The sequence below is a fragment of the Lactuca sativa genome, chromosome 9, assembly GCF_002870075.4.
Source record: "Lactuca sativa cultivar Salinas chromosome 9, Lsat_Salinas_v11, whole genome shotgun sequence".
NCBI lineage: Eukaryota > Viridiplantae > Streptophyta > Magnoliopsida > Asterales > Asteraceae > Lactuca > Lactuca sativa.
Window position 1 is genome coordinate 173,392,792 of NC_056631.2, and position 23,434 is coordinate 173,416,225.

Here is a 23,434-nt window from a genome sequence, read left to right on the forward strand (position 1 = left end):
CAAACACATTTTACTTAAACCTCAAAATAACATTTATTAAATAAAACAAATGTTGATTTAAATAACACATTACATATTTGAGGACTTTCGATTGGAATTAAAATATTTTTTGTAGTAACTTCCTATTGGTTTTTGACCGTCGATTACATCGATAGAGAATAACAATTTCAAACTTACTTCCAATTGATAAATCACTATTTGGTTGAAGAAATATAAATGAAATGACATCATGTTTCTTGCAAGAGTATTGAAAGTCTAGAAATCGAGTCATCAATTCCGATGTAAAAATAGTGTAGTCTTTGTTCTTTTCTCTTTGGACTTTCGATTAGAATTAAAAGTAAAATTTAGGTTAAAAATAAATTTATAATTGTAAATGTTATACAGGACGGGTTATAAATAGAGTGGATCAATGATGATCCATACCCGACCCTTTTAATAAAAGTGTTAGTGGGTACGGATCGTTAACGGGTAAACAGATCAAAAACTATGCTCCGAATCCATATAATTATAAATGGTTTGGATCGGGTCAAGGTCAAAACCCGCTCCATTTCCAAGCCTATCGCAGAGGCTCGATCTTGACTTTTCTACAAGTCAAACATATCTCCATGTACCAAGCCACATCCCGCTTCATGTAGGGCAACCAATAATTGGGTCGTAGGTCTCTAATTTAAGTTCATCAGTTCTCTTTCATGGCATCGACTTAAGCCTTGGGAATCCGCTCCAATAATGTTGTAATCATTGTCATTCTCAAACATAGATCTCGAATAAATGCGCTCATCACCATGCGACGATGGCCTTTCGTGGTGATAAAGGATATCACAATCATAATCGTTCACTACATCCATCCACCTGCATTGCCTCATATTTAGATTTGGCTGGTCCATCAAGTAACTCAAGCTCTTGTGATCTATGTAGATGGTACAAAGGACCCCCATAAAGGTAATGTCGTCAAATATTGAGGGAAAAAACAACATCCCCCAATTCCAAATCATGGGTGGGATAGTTTGCCTCATGAGGCTCCAGCTGCCTCGAAGCGTAAGCAATAACCCGACCTTTCTGCATCAGATCCGCACCCAAACTTCAGATTTACGCATCACAGTATACCATGAAATCTCCTATGCCCTCTAGAAGAGTCAAAATTGGAGCCTCACATAACCTCTATCTCAATGTCTCAAATGCCTCATGTTGCCCAGGCCCCAAGTAGAGAGTAACAGTCTTCTTGGTCAACCTGGTCAACAAAACTGCAATCCAAAAGAAATTCTAGATGAACCTCCGATAATACCTTACTAAAACCAAGAAGCTCCAAATGTCAGATGGAGACTTCGGAAACTCCCTCTGAATCACACTCTCAATCTTGGCCGGATCAACTAATATCTCCTTCTTATTGACAAGGTGCCTCAAAACTACACCTCATGCAACCAAAACTCTCACTTGGAGAACATGGCGTAAAGCCTCTCTCTCCTTAGAGTCTCCATAACATCTCACATATGATCCTTAGGTTTCTCCTTGGTTTTAGAATAGACCAATATATCATCAATAAATACAATAACAGACCGATCTAGCGTCCGTCTATACATGTGGTTCATCAGATCCACGAATATGGCCAGGGCATTGGTGAGCATGAAAGGCATCACCACGAACTCATAATGAATTTCTTCTGATGGTAGCCTAAATGTAGATCGATCTTGGCAAACCAAGACGCACCCTATAACTAGTCGAATAAATTGTCAATCCTCGGGAGTGGATAATGGTTCTTCAATGTTATCTTGTTCAGCTCCTGTTGATCGATGTACAACCTTTGGGAGCCATTCTACTTCTTCAAAGGAAAAATCAATGCTCCCCATTATGAACTACTCGTCCTAATAAACCACTTGTATAACAGCTCCCGCTGCTATATAGACAACTCCTTCATCTCCGACGGTTTTAACTGGTAAGTTGCCTTGGCTATCGGAGCCGCACCTGGTTTCAGATCAATAGGGAACTCCACCTTCCTCTCTAGAGAAAATCTAGGCGATTCCTCTAGTAATACATCTGAATACTCCTGAACAACTAGCACATCCTCAGTCGCCCTCTTTCTCTCCATACTAGTGTCCAGTACCTAAACCACAAAAGCCGAACATCCCTGGTGATGGTATCTCCTAGCACTCGCAGCTGAGCAGAGAGTCGGTCCACGTTGAGCACCCTCGACCTGAATAACTAGTTTGATGGGTTTTTGCTAAAACAAATAAACTGGAAAAGCAATTCCTCAGTTCACATGCAAACTACTTTGGATCTATGTTTTAACTGTTGAACATATAACTATAAGTTGCAAAATAAGAACCCTATGGGAAGAAGCTATTTTTAATAATAACTAGAAAGGGTTTTAGAATTGCATACCTAATAATTGTTAAAGTAAACACTTGAAAATCCTTAGATCTTGATCTTCTGGGAAGCCTAGCACCACAATTGTCGTGCCTCTAATGGAATGACACCCAAGAGCTAGCAAGAGGGAAACTATAGAGAGAGGAGAGAAGGGATGCAATTTTTGGTCAGGGTTTCTCCAAAGGAAGCGATGGCCGAAATTAGGAGCTAGTAGGCTCCTTAATTAGTCAAGGTAACTTATCCCCAAAGCTAGGGTTTAAGGGATAACCCTAGGATTCCCCTGCTTAAGGCCTAAGTAAATCCAAAGCCTTATCCACGACCCTTGGATGAATTCATTAAGGTTTCCCCTATGAACTTCGTCCACTTCCTCTAAGGAGGTTCTAGAACAGTCCTTCCAACTATTTAATAATTGCATACTAGTCCCTATACTTTATAATTAATACAATTAACCCCAAAAATAATTCCAATTAATTTCTGGCTAACTATTAATTAAATATTATGATTTGAAATTAATATATTATTTTCATAACATATTAATAAATCATTTATATTAATTTATTAATCTTATAATAAATTAATTTTTCTGCTTTCATAATCTCCTTGTCCAATTGCTAGGTTTGACGGCAACCCAAAATGACTATGCTTCTATCAACTTAAGTACATACCAATTATAGTTGTGGTCTTAGACACCTGATCTAACAGTCTCCCACTTGGATAAGTCTATAACTATAATTGCTATTACGACCTCTACATCGACCAACAAATTATAGCTTTAAAAAGTTGTTGCTGAACTCTGAACCAGTTAGTTACGTGTCCTAAGATAAGTGATCATATAATCCTTTGTTCTGCAAGATATCCCCGAAAATAAGACATGGAATGCAATCAATCTCTTTGTCCAAAATCTATGTTTCCCGATTTCTAATTTGTGATGATATATGACTTCTAATTAAACACATCAATTCAGCCCTGGCTAGGTCTATCACATAAGTCAATACCAAATCATCGAGGGACCCACAAATATCACTTTTCCCGTTAGGAAAGTGGAACGAATAAAATTTGACACATATGCTTGTATATTTTAGTCGTCAAACCATACATGACAATAAGTTTTATAACACCAAGTTATTGATGTGTTTTCGCATCACCAATGCATAACCGACTTGTAATTAAAGACTCATATGTCTCCGTTTCAAGATTATAATATGTTATCGTCTCAGTATTACTCGAAATGAATTCCATGAAGTAATACTTTGAGCGAGGGTTTATCTAATACTCAAATCTCCATTTCTATGTACTCATGAATATTGTAACAATTCTATTTCTATGTCTAACTCCCTTAGACAATCTACAATCCAATTCATGACAGTCTTAATTCACTACTTACATCCAAAAGTAAGAGCGACTATAGAGTTTGAATAATCATATTATTTGGGAAGCAAAACATGAAAAATATGAAACATAGTAATAGACAATTGACAAAAGGTAGTAAAGAAACTCATAAATAATTCGTTAACATCTAATCACCAAAATTGAATTACATTTACCTTGTTACAAGTTTGAGAATAAACTAATCTAACTGCTAAAACTAATATCATATCTCAGTCCAATGCTCCAAGCAGGCTGAATATGCTTATCCCTACTCAGACGAAACTTATAAATAATACGTTAACATTTAATCACCAAAAGTCAATTACATTTACCTTGTTACAAGTTTCAGAAAAAACTAATCTAACTACTAAAACTAATATTATATCTCAGTCCAATGCTCCAAGCATGTTGAATATGCTTATCCCTACTCAGACCCTTTGTGAGGGGATTTGTTGGTGTATCCTCAGATCATACCCTCTTTATGACAAGATTACCTTCTTCTACTCTTTGTCTGAGAAAATGGTACTTTCTATCAATATGTATGGTTTTACCAAGTTCTATGGGTTCCTTTGTTAAGGAAACCACCCCTTCATTATCGCATAATAGTTCTAAAGGCTACTGAATGGTTGGAACGACTCCAAGGTCTCCGATGAAGTTCTTTAACCGAGCTGCTTCTTGAGATGCTTCACTCACTGCTATGTACTCTGATTCACAAGTAGAATCAGCCACCGTATCTTGCTTGGAACTTTTCCAAGTAATTTCTCCTCCGTTCAGTAGAAATATCCATCTATATTGAGAATGGAAGTTGTCCCTATCCCTTTGGAAGTTGGCATCACTAGAACCGTCTACTCTCAAAGTATAACTGCCACCAAGGAAAAGAACCCAATCCTTTGTCCTTCGCAAATACTTAAGTATATTCTTAACCACTATCGAATGAGTTGTACCCAGATTTACCTGATGGCAACTAACCATGCTCAAATCAAAAGACACATTAGGGCGTGTACATGTAATATCGTACTTGATCGATCTGAAAGCAAAAGAATAAGGCACATGACTCATATAAGGTATTTCCTCATCCGTACTCGGATATTGACTCTTACTCAATTTGGTATTGCTTTGGATAGGTAGCTCTCCCTTCTTGCAATTTTTCATACGAAACCTCTTTATTTCCTTGTCCAAGTATCTATTCTGACTAAGTCCAATTAGTCTCTTCTTTCTACCTCTCAATATTCTAATCCCAATAATATAGGCAACTTCTCTAAGGTCTTTCATGGCAAAACAATTTCCAAACCAAGACTTAACAACTTTCAAGGTTGGAACATCATTAAAAATGACTAATATTTCATTGACATATAATACCAAACAAGTTACTATTCTCCCAATGGCCTTGATATACACGCATGACTCGTCTTCACTTCTAGAGAAACCAAACTCTTTGACTTTCTCATGGAAGCAAAGATTCCAGCTGCGAGATGCTTGTTTCAATCCATAAATGGATTTCTCAAGCTTGCACACTATATTGGGAAACTTTGTATCAATAAAACCCTCTCATTGATTAATCTAAACATCCTCAACTAACATCCCATTAAGGAAAGCAGTCTTGATGTCCATCTGCCATATTTCATAGTCATGAAAGGTAGATATGGTGAGCAATATCCTAATAGATTTAATCTTAGCTCCTGGTGAGAAGGTCTCATCATAGTCAACCCCCAGGGTTTGAGTGAAACCTATTTAAAAAAGTCGAGTCTTGAATGTGTGTACATTTCCATCCATGTCACTCTTCTTTTTATAGATCCATTTGCACCCAACTGTCTTTCGACTTGGTGCATTATCAACCAAATTCCAATCTTGGTTGTCATATGTGACATCCCCAAAATCATGGCCAGAAAAGATCGGCTTAACTTATGCTTTTAAAATGATTTCAGAGTAATCCTTTGATTTAAAGAGTTGCGGAATTCGTTCCCAAAACAAAATATGATAAAATAAGCATGTTCCGATAAACAAAATAAGATTTACCAAAGCATTTCTTAAAGAAATGTATTTTTCATTATATTACAATACTCGAGATGTCATGTTCCGATAAACAGACCAAAAGCATAAACATTTCAATACAAACCTTACAACAGTTAGTTACAACAACAGGTCTATAATCCAAAAATAACTTGACAAATCATCCAACTTATGCGCTAGCGCCACTACCTGTAATACAAAGAAACTGAGTGGGTCAGGCTTGGGAGCCTGGTGAGCATATAGGGTTTTCAACCCACAATAAATAATTATATTTAATTCCACCAACCAACAATAACCCAATTACCCATTCCCGTTATTCTCACTTTACGTCCCTAAGAAAAATAACATAAGGGACCTAGTCTAAGAATATATCTTCGGGGCAACAACACATGCTTTGGGGGTTCCTCAACAATATAAGTCAAATAAGGCAACCGTGAGGGGGATGGAGTATAGCGAATGAACACCCAAGTTCATTAACACCTATAGGTGGCGAGCCTACTAGCATTCGACAGGACTGTCTAGATAAGTCTGTGGTCGTCATCTAAACTCCGCTAGATGACTAAATCAGAAACATCGATGCCTCTCATCTTTTTATCACAAGACAACTATCTATCCATGTTCTACCCAACATTTTAGTAGATAAAATATACATTTTTATACATGGTTTAAAACCTGTATAGTATGTTCATTCAAAACACATTCCAGGTAAAAGATAAGACACATATACATAACACATATTTCATAGAGAATAAATCATATCCATGAGATAGAAGAAAGTGAATGTACGTTCACACATATAACAAGAAAATATACACATAACACGTATTTCATATAAAATACTTCATAATTATGCATTAGAAGAAGGTAACTACACACTCACTTGATCAGAAGATTATCAGAGAACACTACGGCTTGTACAAGTAGTATTCTTCGGTAGATCTGGAAGATCTTCACAAAAACCGGACTCCTTGCGGGCAGAGCTTCGGCTCGAAAACACTTTCCTTCTTTGGCCTTCGGGACTCGCTTCGGGACTCACTTCGGGTCTTGGGATTATACCGGGGCTTCGGGATATTTCTTGCAAGTAAATCGAGGTAAAATGGGAGAGAGAGGAGAGAAAATAGCAACCCTAAACGGCTGGCCCTTCAAATCTATTTATAGGGCAAAATCTGCCCTTGGCACATAATGGCACCTTTTTCCACGTCGTGGGCTTGATCGTCACCGCATGCGTCATCGCAAGCTGCGTTTGAGGGACTCCCGGAGATGTCAGAAGACCTGCCACGTCGTGGCACTGCTTGCCACGTCGTGGTCTCTGACACAGCTTTGGTGTTCGCGCCCAGAACTTCAGAAACTCATAACTTTCGCATACAAACTCCGTTTTCGACGTTCTTTATATCGACGCAAAGCTGAGATTATGCTCTAGAACTCTCGTTTAGACTCCATTGGTTAATTTTGAATTTATTTTTAATATATTATAAATATATTACTTATATATTGTTTTTAGTAGGCCGGGACAGGAAAACTCCGTTCGAAATTCATAACTCCTTCATCTGAACTCCGTTTGCTTCTATCTTTTTATCGTTGGACTACTATTGACGAGATCTTCGACTCTCGTTTAGATTGTTTCGGTTAAGTATCATTCGATCTCATATTGGAGTATTCGGGCTGCATACCGCTAAGTCGAAACTTCGAAAAATCATAACTTCCTCATACGAAGTCAGATTTGGGCATTCTTTTTATGCACGCTATAGATTTAACGAAACCTAAGAATTTTGTTTAGATCACTAAGTCTACATATCGCTCTACCTTAAATTCATATTGTAGGTCATTCGGCGTCGTGCCGGTTTTGTCGCGAAACTTCTACAGGTCATAACTTTTTCGTTATAACTCGGATTTCGACATTCCTTATATCTCCGGAATCCTTGTTTCGACCACTACAACTTTATGAAAAGATATCAGGCTTATCTCACACTTTAATTTTGACTCTTATTTTATTCTTAATTCAGTTAAGCCACACAACTAAGCATAAAACACATAATACTCAAATATTTCATCATTAATACTTCAAAAGAATTACAAAGGTTAACCTAGACTATTACATCAACAATAATGCCTAGCCTTGAAACACGAGCGTTACAATTCTCTCCCTCTTAGGATGATTTCGTCCCTGGAATCACACATCAACAAACAAATGCGGATAGCGACTCAACATGTCACTCTCCGTTTCCCATATGAGATTTGTGCTCATTCTAATGTTTCCAACGGACAAGCACTAATTCGACCATCTTGCGTCGAAGCTTCTTAGTCTTTCGGTCAACAATTGCCTCAGGTTCTTCAATTAACCTTTTGTTTTCATGAATTCTCAATTCAGAAATTGGAATTATATCGGGAAATTCTCCTGTGAACTTCCTCAAATAACACACATGGAAAGTGTTATGAATTCCATTTAGTTCTTCGGGTAATTCGAGCATGTAAGCTTGGTTCCCAACCCTCTGAAGAACATTAAACGGTCCAATAAACCTTGGACTTAACTTTCCCCTTTTACCAAATCTTATAAGTCCCTTCCACGGCGAGACTTTAAGCAAAACCGAATCTCCAACTTCGAAGGTCGTCGGCCTTCGCTTCTTGTCAGCATAGCTCTTTTGATGATCTTGAGCTGCTAACATTATTTCCCTGATCACTTTCAACTTGTCAGCAGTCTGATGGACCATCTCGGGTCCCATAAACTGCTTTTCTCCAGCCTCAAGCCAACAAGACAGCGTACGACACTTCTGTCCGTACAAAGCTTGATAAAGTGCCATCTTTATGCTCGAGTGGAAACTATTATTGTAGGAAAATTTTACCAAAGGTAAATGTTCATCCCATTTACCTAGGAATTCTAGGGTACATGCCCTCAGCATATCTTCAAGTGTTTGTATCGTTCTTTTGCTTTGACCATCAGTCTGTGGATGGTAAGTTGTACTTAAACACAACTTGGTACCCATTTCCTCTTGTAGACTTTTCTAAAACCTTGAGGTGAAACGGCTATCACGATCTGATACAATCGTTAACGGGACACCGTGAAGCCTCACAATTTCCTTCACATAAGAATTCACAAGCTCATCCATAGACCATTTCTCCTTGGCTGCTATAAAATGCGCACTCTTAGTGAATCGATCAACGACCACCCAAATCATGTCGTGACCATTCTTTGTTCAGGGTAGTTTAGTGACAAAATCTATAGCAATGTCTTCCCATTTACCCATAGGCATAGGTAAAGGCTCTAAACTCCCATATGGTTTTTGATGTTGTGTCGTGACTCTTCCACAAGTTACACACTCAGCCACATACTTTGCAACATCAAGCTTCATCGTCGGCCACCAGTAGTAGGGTTTCAGGTCCCTATACATTTTAGTGCTACCAGGATGAATTAAGTACATGGTTTTGTGAGCTTTTTCCAACAGAAGATCTCTTATTCCTCCTGACTTAGGTACCCAAATCCGATCTTGGAATACCTTCAGTCCATGATCGTTTGTACCAAACACCCACGTTTTGCCCAAACGTTCCTCCTTCCAGTCATTCTTTTCAGAAGCTTCTTCTTGAGCTTTCATTATACTCTCCACAATTGTCGAGACAACTTCTATTCTCAAAGCTCTTGGCCTTTTTCTCTCAACATTGACTTTCCGACTGAGAGCATCAGCAACAACATTAGCTTTACCGGGGTGGTAAAGTATCTCACGGTCGTAGTCCTTGAGTAACTCTAGCCAGCGTCGTTGCCTCATAATTAACTCTTTCTGATTAAAGAGATATTGGAGACTCTTATGATCAGTGAAAAGTTTACACTTCGTGCCGTAGAGGTAATGCCTCCATATTTTTAGAGCAAAAGCTACCGCTGCCAACTCCAAGTCATGAGTAGGGTAGTTCCTTTCATGTTCTTTCAGTTGTCGAGATGCATATGCGATCACCTTATCTCTTTGGGTCAAAACACAACCCAATCCAACTCCAGACGCATTGCTATAAACAGCGATGTCTTCAACTCCATCGAGTAGAGATAAAATCGGTGCCTCGCATAGCTTCTTCTTTAACTTCTCGAATGCTTCTTTATGCTTATCAATCCAATCATAAGTAGCTCCTTTGTGGGTCAAAGTTGTTAATGGACTAGAGATCGAAGAAAAGCCTTGGATAAACCTTCGGTAATATCCGACTAATCCTAAAAAGCTTAGGATCTCCGTGGGACTTTTTGGTTGTTCCCACTTCATTACAACCTCAATCTTTGCTGGATCGACCATTATCCCTTCCTGGTTAACCTCGTGACCCAAGAATTGGACTTCTCGAATCCAAAAATCACATTTGTAGAACTTTGCATACAGCTCCTCCTTCTTCAAAACTTCTAACACTTCTCGCAAGTGTCTGCCATGCTCCTCTTGGCTTTTCGAATAAATCAGAATGTCGTCTATGAACACTATCACAGATTTATCAAGGAATGGATTACAAACCCGATTCATTAAATCCATGAATGCTGTCGGAGCATTGGTTAGTCCAAACGACATAACCAAAAACTCGTAGAGTCCATATCATGTTCTGAATGCAGTCTTCTCTATATCTTGCTCTCTTACTTTCAGCTGATGATATCCTAACCTAAGATCGATCTTCGAGAAATAGCTCGAACCTTGCAATTGATCAAACAGGTCATCAATCCTTCGCAACGGGTATCTATTCTTTATTGTTGCCTTATTCAGCTCTCTGTAATCAATGCATGTTCTCATGCTCCTGTCTTTCTTCTTTACGAATAACATCGGAGCTCCCCAGGGCGATGAACTAGGTCTAATGAAACCTTTGTCCAATAACTCTTGAAGTTGCATCATCAGCTCCTTCATCTCCGTCGGTGCTAATCGATACGGTGCTTTTGCTATTGGCATGGTTCCTGGTAACAAGTCTATTCTGAACTCCACTTGTCTATTAGGTGGTAATCCAGGAAGATCTTCGGGAAATACTTCCGGATAATCACGTACCACTGGAATATTCTTCTTCACCTTCTTTTCCTTCTTAGCATCGATCACGAATGCTAAATACGATGTACATCCCTTGGTCAAACACTTTCTGGCTTTCATTAGGGAAATGGTTCCAAAATTTACTCGGCGTTTGTCCCCATACACCATAAATGACTCTTTCCCTGGAGGGTTTACTTTTACTATCTTCTTTCTGCACAATATTTTGGCATCATTGGCGCTAAGCCAATCCATTCCCAGAACGATGTCGAAACCATTAAGTTCGATAGGCAATAATTCCTCGTGAAACTTATTTCCATTAAGGTCGATTAAGATGTTTTTCATAAGATGGCTAACAGGTACAAACTTGCCACTAGCTACTCCGACTAATATAGCATTATCTAGTCTATCAACAGGGAAGGCTAGTTTTCTACCAAAGTCATGCGAAATAAAGGAGTAGTTGGCTCCAGAATCAAATAAAATTTGAGCAGGTAATTCGTTTACGAGAAAGGTACCTGAAGCGACATCAACATCATCTTTCACAGCCTCAAGAGTCATCTGGAAGGCTCTTTGCTTCGGCTTTGGTGGAATGTTGGGCTTAGCCGCCTCCTTCTTCTTCGGACAGTCTTTCAAAATTTGCCCCTCTTCATTACAACCAAAACATATCCTTTTGTTTTTTGGACACTCATTGGTAAAATGCCCAATTTTTTTGTACTTGTAGCAGGTTACATCCTCACTACATTTCCTAAAGTGCTTTTTCTTACACTTATCACACCATTTCGCTTCGCCTCCCTTTCCTCCAAACTTCTTCAAATTTGACTTCAAAAATTTACTTTTCTTATTGGAACTTGAAGTTCCTTCAAAATTTCTCTTTTCGCCAACTTCAACCTTGTCGGTGGTCCTTCCCTTGATCATGTCCTCAACAGACTTGGCAGCCCAAATAGCTGCCTCTAGAGTAAGTGACTGATGCACTGGCACCGCGTACTTCCATGGAAGTCCTTTTGCGTATCGGTCAACCTTTGTCAGCTCATCTGGCACGATGCGCAAAGCAAACTCCATCTTATCGGTGAAAGTGTTTGTGTATTCATCAACTGACATGCTGCCCTTGGTCAATGTTTGAAACTTGTTCTCTAACTCCAACAGATTTTGGGCCGAACAGAACTTGCGCTTGAACCGCACCAAGAACTCTTCTCATGTCAGTTGTAGTGGCTCATTAGGGCTTAGGGTCTTTCCTAAATTGTTCCACCAACAAACAGCTCCACCCCTAAACTGACGTATTGTGAAAGTGCTTTGCAACTTGCCTCTGCAACCACACGTCATGAAGGCTAACTCCATTTCTGAGATCCAATCCATAACTCCAATCGGATCCTCCTTTCCAGTGAAGGTCGATGGTTTGCAAGTCAGAGAATCCTTATACTTGCATCCCATACCATCATTCCTTCTTTCCTGGTTGTTTTGCCAAACTATCGGTGGGTTGGCTTGACCAACAGATCCACTGAAGTTTCCTCCTTCCGAGTGCCCTTCATTTAATTCGGGCTCTTCCACTTGAATTGACAATTCTTCATGATTCTGCTGAAGCAACCGCCTAGTCTCCTCCATCTGACGATCCAACATTGCTTGAATCATCATTTGTACACCAGCCGTTGTTATCGGCTCAGGTGTTGCTGCTACGACAGGTATTTGCTCAATCACTGGTGGTTGATTCTTGTTTTCGTCAGCATTTCCTACTCCACTTCTTGTTATCACCATTTTTGATCTACACACCGAATAAGGTGAAGTTAGATCATCATTCACGATAGATATTCAAATCATCCTTATCACTCTGAAACGTTTACATGCTAGTTCTAATGTCATCGACGTACGCTTAGAATCCTACACACATAAGATTTCCAGATCCAGTCGGCAACAGTCCATAGATCCGAACAAATAATATCATATATGGCAACATATAACATTTAGCACATTAAGGTATTTTAGGCAACTTTCCTAAAATATACTAGTGCTCGTGTCTAAAATATAACAGACACACATCTCACAATTTCACTTAGCATTCTAAGTTTAAGTCTAGAAATCCTACAAATTCCTAGTTAGCTTAAACTAATGCTCTGATACCAACTGTGACATCCCCAAAATCATGGCCAGAAAAGACCGGCTTAACTTATGCTTTTAAAATGATTTTAGAGTAATCCTTTGATTTAAAGAGTTGCGGAATTCGTCCCCAAAACAAAATATGATAAAATAAGATTTACCAAAGCATTTCTTAAATAAATGTATTTTTCATTGTATTACAATACTCGGGATGCCATGTTCCAATAAACAGACCAAAATCATAAATATTTCAATACATACCTTACAACAATTATTTATAACAACAGGTCTATAATCCAAAAATAATGTGACAAATCATGCAACTTATGCTCTGGCGCCACTACCTTTAATACAAAGAAACTGAGTGGGTCAGGCTTGGGAGCCTGGTGAGCATATAGGGTTTTCAACCCACAATAAATAATTATATTTAATTCCACCAACCAACAATAACCCAATTACCCATTCTCATTATTCTCACTTTACGTCCCTAAGAGAACTAACATAAGGGACCTAGTCTAAGAATATTTTTTCGGGACGACAACACATGCTTTGGGGGTTCCTCAGCAATATAAGTCAAATAAGGCAACCATGAGGGGGATGGAGTACAACGAATGAACACCCAAGTTCATTAACACCTACAGGTGGCGAGCCTGCTAGCGTTCCATAGGACTATCTAGAAAAGTCTGTGGTCGTCATCTAAACTCCGCTAGATGACTAAATCAAAAACATCGAGGCCTCTCATCTTTTTATCACAAGACAACTATCTACCCATGTTCTACCCAACATTTTAGTAGATAAAATATACATTTTTATACATAGTTTAAAACCTGTATATTATGTTCATTCAAAACACATTCCAGGTAAAAGATAAGACACATACACATAACACGTATTTCATAGAGAATAAATCATATCCATAAGATAGAAGAAAGTGAATATACATTCACACATATAACAACAAAATATACACATAATATGTATTTCGTATAAAATACTTCATAATTATGCGTTACAAGAAAGTAACTACACACTCACTTGATCACATGATGATCAAACAGCACTACGGCTTGTAGAAGTAGTATTCTTCGGTAGATCTGGATGATCTTCACAAAAACCGGACTCCTCGCGGGCAGAGCTTCGGCTCGGAAACTCTTTACTTCTCGGGATCTTCGGCCTTCGGGACTCGCTTTAGTTCTTGGGATGATACCAGGGCTTCGGGATATTTCTGGCATGTAAAGCGAGGTAAAACGGGAGAGATAAGAGAGAAAATAGCAACCCTAAACGGTTGGCCCTTCAAATCTATTTATAGGGCAAAATCTGCCCTTACCACGTCGTGTCACCTTTTTCCACGTCGTGGGCTTGATCGTCATTGCATGCGTCATCGCAAGTTGCGTCTGGGGGACTCCCGGAGGTGTCAGAAGACCTGCCACGTCGTGGCACTGCTTGCCACGTCGTGGTCTCTGACACAGCTTTGGTGTTCGCGCTCGGAACTTCAGAAATTCATAATTTTTGCATACGAACTACGTTTTCGACGTTCTTTTTATCGACACGAAGGTGAGATTATGCTCTACAACTCTCGTTTAGACTCCGTTGGTTAATTTTGACTTTATTTTTAATATATTATAAATATATTACTTATATATTATTTTTAGTAGGCCGGGACAGGAAAAATCCGTTCGAAATTCATAACTCCTTCATCTGAACTCAGTTTTCGTCTATCTTTTTATCGTTGGACTACTATTGACGAGATCTTCGACTCTCGTTTAGATTGTTTCGGTTAAGAATCACTCGATCTCATATTTGAGTATTCGGGCTGCATACCGCTAAGTCGAAACTTCGGAAAATCATAACTTCCTCATTCGAAGTCAGATTTGGGCTTTCTTTTTATGCACGCTCTCGGTTTAACGAACCCTATGACTTTCGTTTAGATCACTAAGGCTCGATATCGATCTATCTTAAATTCATATTTTACATCATTCGGCGTCGTGCCGGTTCTGTCGCGAAACTTCGACATATCATAACTTCTTCGTTGTAACTCGGATTTTGGCATTCCTTATATCTACGGAAACCTTGTTTCGACCACTACAACTTTATGAAAAGATATCGGGCTTATCTCACACTTTAATTTTGATGCTTATTTTATTCTTAATTCAATTAAGCCACACAACTAAGCATAAACACATAATACTCAAATATTTCATCATTAATACTTCAAATGAATTACAAAGGTTAACCTAGACTATTACATCAACCATAATGCCTAGCCTGGAAACGCAGGCGTTACATCATACATGGACTTTATCTCGCTGTCCATTGCTTCTTTCCACTTGGAAGCCTCTGGGCCTGCCATTGCTTCCCTGTAATTAGTTGGTCATCCAGATTTAGCAGTGTCCAATCACCGATAAATGTGTCAACGTCTGATGTAATATGGAAACCATATAACTCGGGTGGCACACTAACCCTAGTGGATCTTCGAAGAGGTAATGAGTTATCAACTGGTTCAACAGGAACTGCTTGCTCTGGTTGAGTGCTAGTATCATCTAAGGTTCCTTCTTTGGTAAACTCTTGAATTTCTTCAAGGTTAATGGTACTCCCACTATCATCTTTGAATATGAGCTCTCTTTCTAGAAAGACACCTCTTCGTGCTAGAAAGACCACGTTTTCACTAGGTCTGTAGAACAAATGTCCAAAAGACTATTTTGGGTATCCAATGAAAACACATTTCTCACTTCTAGCTGCTATCTTGTCGTGAGTCTCTTGTCTTATAAAAGCTTCACAACCCCGACGTTAATTTTTACTAATGAGGGAACTTTCAACGTCCACATCCCGTGATGTGTTTTGGAAACTTTTTTTGTAGGGAAAAGATTGAGGATGTGGGCAGCTGTCTCTAAGGCATACCCCCAGAAATGAAAAGGAAGTGAAGCACAAATCATCGTATAACGAACCATGTCTAACAAGGTTCGATTACTCCTCTCAGCCACACCATTAAATTGTGGTGTCCTAGGAGGAGTTATTTGTGAAAAATATTCCACATTCATTTAGATAGTTGTTGAATTCGACACTAAGATACTCTCCGCCTCTATCGAATCTAAGTATCTTTATCGTCTTACTCAATTGATTCTCGACCTTATATTTGAACTCCTTGAACTTTTCAAAGGTTTCTGTCTTATGATTGAATAAGAAGATATAGCCATATCTGCTATAATCATCAGTGAAAATCACATAGAATCGATTCGCATCTCTTGTAGTTGATCTGAAGGGTACACACATGTTAGTAGGTATGAGGTCCAACAAATCTTCACCTTTTTCACAAGATCCCATCAAAGGTGATTTTTTCATCTTTTCCAAAAGAAAAGAATCACATATCATCTGATTTTAGGTTAAATGATTCCAGCACTCCATCCTTTTAGAGTTGGACCATGCATTTCTTGTTAATTTGTCCAAGACGATAATGATACAAGGATGCCTTGTCTACACTATTAGACAAGTCAATATGAAAAACACTATTACCTAAGCAATCAAGACAACTCACTGTTTCGTACACACCATCACAAGGTAAAGCTTCAGACACAAAAATACCATTCTTATAAACATAAATTGAGCCATTCAAATCATTAAAAGAATACATAAAAGCTTATTTGAATAATGCATAACATGAAATAATGTTTCGCGTCATTTCTGACTAATAGCAACAATTCAATAAATCTAATCTAACATCATTAGTAAGCAAAAGTTGATAAAATCTAATCTTGGTTACTGGTTAAGACTTTCTGTTTCCCATGATCAAGTTTACCCTCGCTCGCTCAACTTCCTCACTTTCTTTTAGCCCCTTCAATTCAGAACAGATGTGAAAACCACATCCTATATCAAGGACCCAAGAACGAGAAGATAATGAGTTATTAGTAGAAATAGTGTAAATAATTGTTGAAGATAGCTTCACTTTGCCATCTATGATCACCTGTACATACTTTGGGAAACTTCGTTTCCAGTGTCCCATTGTCATTGCAATAAGAGCAATCATCATCTTTTGGGTCAAAAACATGGGGATTGTCAACATTGGGCTTGGCCATTGGGCCACTACCAGACGACCCAGCTTAGACCTTGCGCTTCCATTTTTTCTTAGGAGGAACTTTCCTCTTCTTCCCCTTTCCTTGTCCAATAGCCAAGACTGGGGCACTAGCAAAAGTGGAGGCTATACTTTCACCCTTCATTCCTACCGTAGTTTTCTGCAACAATTTGTGCAATTGGGCCAACATATACTCGGTGTTGTTCAAATGGTAAGTTAGGATGAATAGACCATAACAATCGGGGAATGACTTCAAGACCATGTCAATGGCCAATTCCTCATCAAATGGCACATTAAGCTTGACCAAACGCTCTATGTAACGTTGCATTATTTGCACATGACTAACAATCGAGTCCTTCATCTTGCAAACCATGAGTGAGTTGACTACCTCGAACTTCTCTTGACGAGCTCGGTTATGGTGCTTTTCCATAAGTTCCTTGTTCATCTCAAAGGGCTAGTACTCCTCATAGTACCTCTGTAATTCTGGAGACATGGTTGCTACCATGATGCAAACCACATTCGTTACATCGTCATAATGCTTCTTGTAGGTAGCATGTTCTTCGAGAGTGGATTTGGTTTCATTGATCTCAATGAGCTCCTTTTCAAGGACATATTCTTCGTCCTCAAAGTGAACCACCATTTTGATATTGCACATCCAATCGTTATAGTTTGAGCTATCCGTAACGACTTTGGAGCAAATGGATAGTGAAGAGAAGTTATGGCTGGAGGATGATGAATCAACAGTGTTTCCCGGAGCAGACATCTACAAAAGAAGATAGTTTTAGTTAGATTTCAAGATACCTCAATATAATAACCCAAAGATATAATATTAAGTTTAGGATCCAACTATGAGGATTCACAACTTAGAAATGGGATGTCGAGATCCATGTGAGAATTTCATAAAGGTAGGTGAATGACGATTCACCAATTCCACCATTAGACGAAATGAAATGAAGTGAAATCCCTAAATCCTTTTTGAGATACATTGAAACTATTCAATGACACCTTTTAATCTTAGAGTATGCTCTTCTATTTGTGACTAGTATACCGAGGATCACAAACAAGATGTTAATAACCATGCAAATATGCTTGGTAACCTCGTTGTCTTTATCATTTTCTATTGATGTGTTTAATTGTTGTGCTAAGTTCTTCCTACATATATATATATATATATATATATATATATATATATATATATATATATATAGTATAATCCACATCAAGACCGTAGTAAAGCCTAGTAATAATGGAATAGATTCCAAATTTGGCTTTCTCTAACCCTAACATCGACCTGTCAAGCATCGTAATACAATTCCAAAGAGAAAAATCCATAGCGAGGGTAGACTCGACTTTTTCAAGTGATCGATTCCTGTCAGAACTGGTTGATGCCCTATCTCATTGAACATGTGCTTCCTCGTGATCTTTCTCGTCTTTGAATTTGTCAGTTGAAACGTGGCAACCTTTGTGGTTTTATTAAACACTGTTATGGAACCAGCAAGAGAAATCCAAATTATTCGAACTGAATATGAAGAAGATAATGACGTGGATAGAACAAAGTTATTTAGGTTATGAATAAGCATTCATAATTTCTTTGGATACTGATCAATGTTTGGAAGCAATCGATGATTTGTAATCTTAATCTTCATCAAAGGTTGTGAGATTTCTTCTTCATGAGGGTGTTTGTGGGATCAACATTTGTTTGAGAAGCATCCATTGTTGTTATTGCAATTATTGTTGAAGATGATGAACAGTTGGTGATTTTGGGAAATTTTTTCTGAGATCATAAAGTCTGAGAATGATACCACCAATTTCCTTTTATAATCGATGATATTTTTGAATTTGAACTGGTAACCAATGATACACTTCCACGTATTGTATTGGTTACTTAATCGGCACCGTAAAAAGATCCACATCATAAAAGTGATCATCACGTTTTCTTTGAATCTCGTGAAAATCTTCAGCCGTCATGTCTATCTGATCTTTCATTGTTCCTGATGGGTTTTGAGCATTCTAACACCCTTAAGTATACATGCAACCCTAGAAAACCTTGGATCTATGTTTATCTAAAATACATGCAAAACACGATTTCAAAGGTTCATAAACCTATCTAGCATACGTGGGGAACTTTTATTCTAAAAGATGGCTAGAATTACATACCTTGTATTTGATTTGATTCCTTGAAAACCTTGAAAGCCTAGCACCTCAAGTGTGATGCCTCAAATGCTTCACACAACACCAAATGCTTTGGAATGACTTTGAGAGAATATGTAACACTCTAAAAATCGGCCTAGCCCTCTTGCAACTTAGTGTCGCCGATTTTGGTAGAGAACATGTTGCTTATATAGTGTGTCACATCTAAGGGTTACACCATGTAAACCTTAATGTGACATGACTTTTCATTTCCATGACCCATGGGTTTGTAACTGCCACAGAGCATCCTATGGGTTTAACCCAACTTGATAATCCATGGAGTCTTTTAGCCCATTATACAAGTTATGGATGATTTACATAATCAACCCATATATTTAATTAGTAATCTTTTGATCACTTAACTAATTCAAAATTAAATCTTCATCACTACTAATTAAATATTACTATTAATATATTAGAACTTATAATATATTAATAAACCACAAGTGTTATTTCTCTCATTTAGTCTATCCAAATGCATGATGCCAAGCAACCCAATTGGACCGTGCCGGCTCGGGTCAAGTACATACAAGAAATAATTATGGACTTAGACACCTTATCCAACAGTCTCCCACTTGGATATGTCTAATAATTATATCTGTAAGTATGACATCAGGAACCGATCAGCAATCGTAGCTCTTTCAAGGTCTCTCGGAACTGAGAAGATGATGATGTGCCATTTAAGATAAGTGATCATATATTCCTCTGTTCTAGATATCAGCCGGACAAGTACATGGAACAATGTCTTACTTATTGTCCAATAGTTTGTTTCCCGATTTCCAATTTGTTTGACATAGAAAAAAAATGAGCACATCAATTCGGTTCTGATCGGGCCTAGTACATAGGTCAAAATAAATTCATCGAGGGGCCCAAATATCACTTCTAATCCAAGAAGGAACATATAAACTTCGACTCATATGCTTATTCTACTACTTAGTGAATCACACAAAAAAGTATGTTTTATAACATGAAGTTACCAATGTGATTTCGTACGATCAATGCATAACCAACTCATAGGCAACAAGTCATATCTCTAGGTTTTATGACTTATATGATATTACCATCTCCCAATCACTCGAGATAAATTCCATGAAGTGATACCAGTGAACGTAGGTTAAGTCCAATGCTCAGAACTTATGAGCACTCATGAGTGTTGTATCCATGTCCAACAACTTAGAACTCTTCAACCACTCATGACAGTCTTCATTCATACCTAATTCCAACATATGACCGAATGTGGAGTTTCGAATAATATGATATACCAAACATAATCATTATGGAAGTCAAAACATGCGAAAGAAATATAATAAACGATTGACAAAAGATAGCAACACTTTACTGACAAATAAACACAACTTTTATTCATCATCAAGTGTCAATTACACTTTACAAATTTTAAATTATCCAACTACTAAGACTAATATCATCCTTCAGCCATATGCTCCGAGCATGTTGGAGATGCTTAACCCTACTCATTCCCTTCGTGAGGGATCTATTCGGTTCTCATCCGATGATACCCTCTTTTCCACGAGGAGTCCTTCTGCTATTCGATGTCTAATGAAATGGTATTTTCTGTCGATGTGTCTGGATCTCCCATGATCCCTTGGATCCTTGGCTAAGGCAACTGCACTTTCACTATCACAAAAAATGTCCATTGGCTCCTTTATAGTTGGTACAACTCCAAGGTCTCCAATGAACTTCTTCAGCCATATCGCCTCCTTTGCTGCCTCGCTTGTTGCTATATACTTTGATTCGCAAGTTGAATTAGCCACTGTCTCTTGTTTGGAACTCTTCCAAGAAACTGCTCCTCCGTTTAAGGTAAAGACCAGCCTGACTGAGAGCGGAAATTATCCATATCAGTCTGAAAGCTAGCATCACTATACCCTACAACTATCAAGTCATCACTCCCACCGAGGGTATGGACCAAGTCCTTAGTCCTCCGCAGGTACTTGAGGATATTCTTTACCACAGTCCAGTGTGCCTTGCCAGGGTTCCCCTGATATCTACTAACCATGCTCAAAGCAAAGGCTACATCAGGTCGAGTGCAGGTCATAGCATACATGATCGAACCTACTGCAGAAGCATAAGGTACTTGACTCATTTCTGCTATCTCGACCTCAATACTCGGGTTCTGAGTTTTACTTAGTGTAACGTTACTCTAGATGGGTAACTCTCCTTTCTTGGAGTCCTGCATGCTGAATATTTTATGCACCTTCTCTAAGTAGGTACTCTGACTAAGTCCAATTAGTCTTTTACTCCGGTCTCTCATAAAACTTATCCCTAAAATGTAGGCAACTTCTCTTAGGTCTTTCATAGAGAAACACTTCCCAAGCCAGGACTTCACTTCCTGCAGGGTTGGGATATCATTTCCTATGAGTAGTATGTCATCCACATACAAGACCAAAAAGCTGACTATACTCCCACTAGCCTTGACATAGACACAAGATTCATCTTCACTCCTAGAAAAGCCAAATTCATTGACTTTCTCATCAAAGCAAAGATTCCATCTGCGAGGTGCCTGTTTCAATCCATAAATGGATTTCTCGAGCTTACACACTCTATTAGGGTATTATGTACTGGCAAAACACTCTGGCTGACTCATGTAAGCATCTTCAGCCAAACATCCATTTAGGAAGGTGGTTTTGACATCCATTTTCCATATTTCATAATCATGAAATGCAGCTATGGCTAACAGAACCCTAATAGATTTAATCTTGGCCACTGGAGAAAAGGTCTTATCATAATCAACTCCCGGAGTTTGAGAAAAGCCCTTTGCAACCAGTCGCGCCTTATAAGTGTGTACATTACCATCCATGTCGGTCTTCTTCTTGAAGATCCACTTGCACCCAACTGTCATACGACCGGGTAAATTGTCAACCAAGTTCCAAACTTAATTGTAATAAATGGACTGTATCTCGCTGTCTATTTCCTCTTTCCATTTAGCAGACACGGGGCCTGTCATGGATTCCGATTAACTGTTAGGTTCATCCAGACTTACCAATGTCTCATCACTGATAAGTGTCTCACCTTCCGCAGTAATATGGAAACCATAATAATGCTCAGATACATTCTTAAACCTTGTGGAACGCCTCAGAGGTTCAGATTTGTCAATTGGCTCAACAAGAGTTTCCTCCTCAGGTTGAGTGCTAGGGTTTGAAGTTCCTTCACCACTTGACTCTTGAATTGCTTCAAGGTCAATTTTCCTCCCACTGTTTATTTGGCTTGTGAACTCTCTCTCTCGTAAGACACCCCTCCTTGCTACAAAGACCACATTGTCACCAGGTCTGTAGAAGTGATAACCAAAGGATTTTTGCGGGTAGTCGATGAAAATACACCTCTCTCTTTCAGGTACGACCTTATCGTGAGTCTCGCGTCCGACGAAATCTTTGAAACCCTAAATTTTGATGTGGTCTAGTTTGGGAACTTTACTAGTCCACATCTCATAAGGAGTTTTGGCAACTTTTTTTGTAGGGACCAGATTAAGTATATGGGCGCCAGTCACTAAGGCATACCCCTAAAATGAGATTGGTAGCAAAGCTCGACTCATCATGGAACGAACCATATCCAAAAAGGTTCGATTATGCCTCTAAGCCACACCATTCAACTGTGGTGTCTTGGGAGGTGTCAATTGTAAGATAATCCCACATTCCTTGAGGTAGTCGAGGAACTCTTTACTCCCACATTCCTTGAGGTAGTCGAGGAACTTTGTACTAAGATACTCACCACCAAGATCGGATCGAAGCATCTTAATGTTCCTGCCTAATTGATTCTCGACTTCCTTTTTAATATCTTTAAACCTCTCGAAAGTCTCTGAATTATGCTTGATTAAATAGACATATCCATATTTACTATAATCATCAGTAAAAGTCAAATAATAACGATTAGCATTCCTGGTGGCTGTTATGAAGGGTCCACACACATCCGTGTGTATGAGATCCAACAAACCTTCACCCTTTTCACAAGAACCAGTGAAGGGTGACTTTGTCATTTTTCCAACTAAGCATGACTCACAAATATCATCTGACATTAGGTCAAATGACTCCAAGACTCCATCCTTTTGTAGTAGGCCAATGCGTTTCTTGCTCACATGTCCAAGACGACAATGCCATAATGATGCTTTATCCAAGTTATTATCACTCGAAGAATCAATATACATCACATTATTTCCTAGATTATCTAAAACATATATAGCTTCATACACACCATCACAAGGTAATGCTTTAAAATAAAGAACATTATTAAAGAAAGCATTTATTCCACCATTTTCATTATCAAAAGAAAAGGTAAACCCTTGTTTGTACAAAGCATGACAGGAAATAATATTTCTTGCCATTTCAGGCGAATAACACCATTTATTTAGATCTAAAATAAACCCACTACTTAGCAA

General features: G+C 38.5%; 1 protein-coding gene across 1 annotated transcript; it reads right to left on the bottom strand.

Annotated features, from left to right (window-relative positions):
* Positions 1 to 16,885: 16,885 nt before the first annotated feature.
* Positions 16,886 to 17,302, bottom strand: LOC111895452 (uncharacterized). Its single transcript, XM_023891528.1, has one exon. The coding sequence runs from the start codon at positions 17,300 to 17,302 to the stop codon at positions 16,886 to 16,888; it is 417 nt and encodes a 138-aa protein (XP_023747296.1).
* Positions 17,303 to 23,434: the final 6,132 nt, after the last annotated feature.